The 7,347-nt window shown below is 38.3% G+C and overlaps 1 protein-coding gene across 1 annotated transcript; it reads left to right on the forward strand.

Annotated features, from left to right (window-relative positions):
* The first annotated feature begins 419 nt into the window (after positions 1-419).
* Positions 420-1,826, forward strand: LOC115517019 (olfactory receptor 4K13). The gene is made up of 2 exons (XM_030320195.1): positions 420-1,350; positions 1,744-1,826. The coding sequence occupies exons 1-2, from the start codon at positions 423-425 to the stop codon at positions 1,824-1,826; spliced, it is 1,011 nt and encodes a 336-aa protein (XP_030176055.1). The 5' UTR covers positions 420-422.
* The last annotated feature ends 5,521 nt before the right edge of the window (positions 1,827-7,347 follow it).

Genomic DNA, 7,347 nt, shown 5'->3' on the forward strand with positions numbered 1-7,347 from the left:
ATGGAGATCTTTATAGCACAAAGAGGCATTCAATATCATGGAGTTTGATTTTTTGTTTGTTTGTTTACTGAGGAGGAAACATAACCCTCAAAAGGAGATACTCGTTATATGTTGCCCAATGAGTAACTCAGCTAGGTGTCGTATTGAGGGCTTTGGAATCCAAGTTCACAGTCTATATGATTGTGATTTCATGTGCTGTTTTTATTTTTGTCTTTCAGAAATGTATATTCTGAATTCTTCTTACTGTTTGGAATGCTGCTCTGGGCCATTTATATCACTGACCAATAAAATTTCCCAAAAGTGGGAGTTCACCTGTCTGAGTATCAAAATTAGACACCAACATGAACCATCCTTTGTGTAAACACAACTTTTCTGCCCACAATTCTTACTCATTTTGATTATGATGACACAAAGTTGATAACATGGAAAGGGTGAACTATTCAGTGGTGTCTGAGTTCATTTTGCTGGGACTTTCCAAATCTCAGAATCTTCAGATTTTATTCTTCCTAGGATTCTCTGTGGTCTATGCTGGGATTGTGTTAGGAAACCTTCTCATCTTGGTCACCGTGACCTTTGACTCACGCCTTCACACACCAATGTATTTTCTGCTTATCAACCTCTCCTGTATCGATATGATCCTGGCTTCTTTTGCTACCCCTAAGATGATTGTGGATTTCCTCCGAAAGCAGAAGACCATCTCTTGGTGGGGATGTTATTCTCAGATGTTCTTCATGCACCTCCTAGGTGGGAGTGAGATGATGTTGCTTGTAGCCATGGCAATAGACAGGTATGTTGCCATATGCAAACCCCTCCATTACATGTCCATCATGAACCCCCGAGTGCTTGGTGGGCTGCTGCTATCCTCCTACACAGTTGGATTTGTGCACTCATCTAGTCAAATGGCTTTCATGTTGAATTTGCCCTTCTGCGGTCCCAACGTGGTGGACAGCTTCTTCTGTGACCTTCCCCTTGTGATCAAACTCGCCTGCAAGGATACCTACATGCTACAACTGCTGGTCATTGCTGACAGTGGCCTCCTGTCCCTGGTCTGCTTCCTCCTCTTGCTTGTCTCCTACACGGTCATCATACACTCAGTCAGGCACCGTGCTGCTAGTGGTTCTGCCAAGGCCTTCTCCACTCTCTCGGCACACATCACGGTTGTGACTCTCTTCTTTGCCCCATGTGTCTTTATCTATGTATGGCCCTTCAGCAGATACTCTGTAGATAAAATTCTTTCTGTGTTTTATACAATTTTCACACCTCTCTTAAATCCTATTATTTATACATTAAGGAATCAAGAAGTAAAAGCAGCCATTAAGAAGATAAGAACTCGACATATAAATTCAAAACCCACTTTGTAGATGATGCTTCCAAAGAGGCAATCTTTTGTTTTGGACATTATTAAGGAATAAACTTTTAATGTATTTCAAGTTCTGTATAAGGAAACAGTAGATGTAATTGTTAGATAGGAAACCCCTCTACTGTCATCATCAATGGTTAAAGCATGACATCTCCATTCTGGAAGACATGCATTTAAGTCCTCTGTTCACTGGGGCACCTGGGTTTCTCAGTGGGTTAAGGGTCTGATTCTTGATTTCGGCTCAGGTCGTGATCTCACTGTTTGTGAGATGGAGCCCTACTTTGGGCTTTTTGCTGATAGTGCAGAGCCTGCTTGGGAGTCTCGTTTTCTCCCTCTCTGCTCCTCCCCCACTCATGCTCTCTCCTTTCTCTCTCTCTCAAAATAAATAAATGAACTTAAAAAAAATCTTCTCTTCACTACTGTTTCTAATGCAAATTTGAAAAAAATGAATAAATTATCTACTTAGCTTCTCTATCTATAAAAACTTCTTTATACATTTCTTTTATAATTTTGGCATGTTTTTAAAGTTTATTTATGTATTTTAAGACAGACAGAGAGAGAGAGAGAAAGAGAATGAGTGGGGAAAAGGCAGAGAGAGGGAGAGAGAGAATCCCAAGAGGTTCCGCAATGTCAGTTCAGAGTCTAACTCCGGAGTCAAAATCACGAACTTTGAGATCATGACCTTGGTCGAAATCAGGAGTTAGATGCTTAACAGACTGAGCCACCCTGGCACCCCAGCATGTTTTTAATCTTTACAAAATACGTTATTAGTGTTGCTATTATACTTGTAGTTTTTGTTGGGAATCTGTATGTAGAAAATGCACACAGATGATGCCTCACATTGCTATTTAGCTGAGTGCCTGGGTAACTGCTCTTTGGTGCTGGAAAAGTACATTTAGTACATAATCCCTACTTAATGTGTCTTAACTTTGTTACTGAGTTGCCCCAGACACAGTGCCTCCAACCATCCTTCACATATGTTGTGAGCCTGGCACAGTGTGCCAGAAGGCTCATCCAGGGTTTCAGAAAGTTTACAGCCCATGGATGGAAAGAGTGAACTAAATTTGCAGTTGTGCTGTGGCATGAACAGTACTATGGTACATGGTTGTAAGTCCAAAACAAATTTTTCAGTAATAACACCAATATTTGTCTCTTCTTTTTTTCTGAGTCCACTGATAAATTGATTCATGGGGCCTACATGGGGTAGGGGTGATTGATACCTCTGAAAAGTCTATAATCAATTCTTTGTACCAGTATCAAGCTTTTTTGTTTTTAAATACGTTTTACAAATAGAAAAAAAAATCACTGTCTTTAGTATACAATTTTGTGAGTTTTGACAAATGCATAGCCATGTAATGATCACAATGAGGTTATAGGAAAATGTCCTCAACCCTCAAATTCCCCTGTGCCCCTTTGTGGTCTATCCCTCTTTCCTAACTTCTGGCTCAGATAATAGGATCTGTTTTTTTGTACCTAGGCTGCCTTTTCTAGACTGTCATGTAAGTGAACTCATATAGTAAATGGCCTTTTTTCAACGTTTATTTATTTTTGGGACAGAGAGAGACAGAGCATGAACGGGGGAGGGGCAGAGAGAGAGGGAGACACAGAATCGGAAACAGGCTCCAGGCTCTGAACCATCAGCCCAGAGCCTGACGCGGGGCTCGAACTCACGGACCGCGAGATCGTGACCTGGCTGAAGTCGGACGCTTAACCGACTGCGCCACCCAGGCGCCCCAGTAAATGGCCTTTTTAAAATGTTTTTATTTTATTTCCAGTTAGTTAGCATATAGTATAATATTAGTTTCAGGTGTACAATATGGTGACCCAACACTGCCACACAATACCTTGTGCTCATCACAAGTGCCCTCCTTAATCCCTATCACCTATTTAATCCATCCTCCCACCTACCTCCCCTCTGGTAACCATCAGTTTGTTCTCCATAGTTCAGAGTCTATTTCTTAGTTTGCCTCTTTTTTTCCCCCATGCTTGTTTGTTTCGCTTCTTTAATTTCACGTATGAGTGAAATCAGATGGTGTTTGTCTTTCTCTGACTGATTTATTTCTCTTAGCATAATACTCTCTAGCTCCACCCACATCCTTGCAAATGGCACAATTTCATTATTTTTTATGGCTGAGTGATATTCCATTGTATGTATACACCATGTCATTTTTTCCCCTCCAGATATGTGGTTAGAGTTAGGGTCAGGATTAGGACCAGGGTGACGGTATGTTCCTGGTATCCTGCAGTTCAGAGATTTCTCCAGAGGGTTAGGTTAGGGTTAGGTTTAGTGTTGTGGATTAGGGGCTTGGGGGAGTTATCATTCGGGTAATCATTAGGTTTAAAGTTAAGGGTAAGGTTAAGTTTAAGGTTAGGTTTAGGATTAAGGTATGTGCCTGGTGTCCTGCAGCTCAGAGACTTCTGCACACAATAAAACCCCAGATTTCTGCTGGGGTGAGAATAGACATGGCAGCCATCCACTGAGCTGGGCAAGGAGGACATTTGTGGCTCTAAATACTCTTTTGTTATTGTTGTTTCTAAGTTTTTATTTAAATTCTAGTCAGTTAACATACAGTATAATATTAAATTCAAGTGTACAATATAGTGATTCAACATTTTGATACAACACTTGTTCAGCACAAGTGCACTCCTTAATCCCCATCACCTATTTGATCCATCCCCCCCACCTCTCCCTTGGTAACCATCAGTTTATTCTCTATAGATAGGAGTCTGTTTCTTGGTTTGCCTCTCTCTTTTTTTCCCTTTGCTCATTTGTTTTGTTCCTAAATTTTACACAAGTGAAATCATATAGCATTTGTCTTTCTCTAATTTATTTTGCTTAGCAAAATACTCTCTCACTCTATCCATGTCATTGCAAATGTCAAGATTCTGTTCTTTTTTATGGCTGAATAATATTTCATTGTATATATCTAACACTTCTTCTTTATCCATTCACCAGTTGATGGACATTTGGGCTATTTCCATAATTTGGCTATCATAAATAATGCCGCTGTAAACATTGGGGTGTATCTTTCCCTTTGAAATAGTATTTTTGTATCCTTTGGGTAAATACCTAGTAGTATGATTGATTGCTGGATCCTAAGGTAGTTCTATTTTTAACTTCTTGAGGAACTTCCATATTGTTTTCCAGAGTGGCTGCACCAGTTTACATTCCCACCAAGAGTGCAAGAGGAATGGTTCCCTTGTCTCTACATCCTCACCAGCACCTAATATTTCCTGTACTATTGATTTTAGTTATTCTGACAGGTGTGAGGTGGTATCACGTTGCAGTTTTGATTTGCATTTCCGTGTTGATGAGTGATGTTGAACATCTTTCCATGTGTCTGTTAGCCATATGCAGGGCTTCTTTGGAAAAATGTCTATTCATGTCTCTGCCCATTTTGTAATTGGATCATTAGTTTTTCTGGTGTTGAGTTGTAGAAATTCTTTATATATTTTGGTTACTAACTTTATCCAATATGTCATTTGCAAATATCTTCTCCCATTCCATAGGTTGCCCTTTAGTTTGTGCACAGTAAGTAGCCTTTTAAGCATGACTTCTTTCATTCAACATAATGCCTTTGAGATTCCTTCCAGAGCAAGTTGTTTTAATTATTATAAGTCTATGGTACATTTTAATATCTATTAAATAAGTATCCTCATTGCTATTCTTCCTCAAATTGTCTTGAAACCAGTTCAGTTATTTATTAATATGAACTAGAATGATTTTATCAAATGACATGAATACTTAGTAATTATAATTGCGTTAATTTTATACATTGATTTAGGGAAAAATATGGTATTGACAATATTGGTCTTTTTAATCCTACACATGGTTTATTTCTGTAATTTTAAGGTCTTGTTTTGTATCTCCCAGTAAAGTTTTATAACTTTCTTCATTAAATACTGAAAATATTAATGTTATGAATTATTTTATTTTAATGTTTATGAGGTCATTTTAAAAAATGTTTATTTAAAATTTTTTTAATGTTTATTCATTTTTTGATAGAGACAGAGTGTGAGTGGGGGAGGGGCAGAGAGAGAGGGAGACACAGAAACTGAAGCAGGCTCCAGGCTCCGAACTGACAGCACAGAGCCCGATGTGGGGCTCGAACTCATGGACTGTGAGATCATGACCTGAGCTGAAGTCAGACACTCAACCGACTGAGCCACCCAGGCACCCCACCAAAAATGTTTATTTTAAGAGAGAAAGAGAGAGAAGGGGGTAAGGGCAGAGACAGATGGATAGAGAAAATCCCAAGCAGGCTCCACGCTGTCAGTGCAGAGCCGGATGTAGGGCTTGATCCCACCAACCGTGAGATCATGGACTGAGCCAAAATCAAGAGTCAAATGCTCAACCGACTGAGCCACCCAGGTGCCCCAAGGTCATTTTTAACTGTCACTTTTTGATAATTCTGTAATGAAGAAAATGTGTAGTTTTATATAGTTATGTATGTGTGTATATATATATATATATATATATATAGTTTTATATATATATATTTACTTGAAATTAGCCACCTACCTGAACACTAAATAATTGACATTTTTAGTCGATTTTCTTGGGCTTAGAATATAATGTTTCAACTATGATAATCTTATGTTTTCCTATTATTTTCTAATATCTTATTTCATATTTTAGCTCATGACATTCTAAGACTTAATACTTTTTCTGAAATTTTTCTTGAATTCCAATGAACACTATATATATACATATATATATATATGTATATATATATATGTCATAAATGTTCTGAGATATGTATGGAGAACTACTGATTTTAATATATTTATACAATATGATGAAAATGTTATACATTCTTATAAAATAACATATTTGGGATGATAAAAACTAACATTTGCACTTCGCCTATTTGACATGGAAAATTTACTAATTTCAGGCTATTGTCAACATTTCCAGTGGGCATAAATAAATCTTTTTTAATTGTAGAAGAAATGAATCTAAAGTTCGGTGTGCACAGCTCAATAAAAACTGGAAGAAGTTTACAAGAAGCTTCACTGCCACCTAGTGGCTGAAATCACCTGTTTCTCTTCCTACCTTTAACGAAAACCAAGAATTAGGAAGGAGGATTTATAAGAATGGTCTGGAGTCTTTCCAATCCTCCAGTAGGCAATCTATATGCAGCTTATATCTTTCAAAGAGGCAGTCAAGTTGATTACCATCTCACCATTACCCAAAATAGCCATTTTCTCAGACAGATTTTAATGTTACTTGAAGGGTTTTCAGTCTGCTAGTACCCGTCAGGTAAGTCCAGAATTCTAGGGGACATCATAACATATTAAGTCACCATGAGGAATTAGAATATTCTGAAAAAGGTAAGGCAGACTAGGACCAAAAAATTATCTATATGTCAAAAACATTGTTCATGATTTTTTTTTTATTTTTTAAAAATTTTTTTTCAACGTTTATTTATTTTTTGGGGACAGAGAGAGACAGAGCATGAACGGGGGAGGGGCAGAGAGAGAGGGAGACACAGAATCGGAAACAGGCTCCAGGCTCTGAGCCATCAGCCCAGAGCCTGACGCGGGGCTCGAACTCACAGACCGCGAGATCGTGACCTGGCTGAAGTCGGACGCTTAACCGACTGCGCCACCCAGGCGCCCCATGTTCATGATTTTTAAATCTATTGCCTACCATAGATTTACAAAGCTAAATCTTTAACCTCCCTAAAGTGTGGATGATCCTTCCAAACTGCAAGAGGAGCTAAAAATATATACTACTTGTCATCATTTTAGTCTGCAAGGCTAGAACACTTGGCTCAGAGTTGTTCTGCCATATGATTTTACTTTGAGCATAATTGGTCAGAAAGGTTGATGTGTCTAAAGGAAAGTAAGACTCATTTGAGGCTACTAAAGAGAGAGTGGCCTAAAGCAATTCTTCAGTCTGTATCTAAAAGACAGTATTTGAAAAAATAATTAAGTAAATAATTAGGCTGTCTGGTGAAGTCTTTGACTATCTCAGTCTTATG

The sequence above is a fragment of the Lynx canadensis genome, chromosome B3 (genome assembly GCF_007474595.2).
Source record: "Lynx canadensis isolate LIC74 chromosome B3, mLynCan4.pri.v2, whole genome shotgun sequence".
Taxonomy (NCBI): Eukaryota; Metazoa; Chordata; class Mammalia; order Carnivora; family Felidae; genus Lynx; species Lynx canadensis.

Bases quoted from the DNA above. Each gene is read 5' to 3' on its own strand.
- LOC115517019 (XM_030320195.1), top strand. From the start codon at position 423: ATGGAAAGGGTGAACTATTCAGTGGTGTCTGAGTTCATTTTGCTGGGA. The intron at 1,351-1,743 runs CCACTTTGTAGA...CTCTCTCAAAAT, and splicing joins TCGACATATAAATTCAAAAC to AAATAAATGAACTTAAAAAA.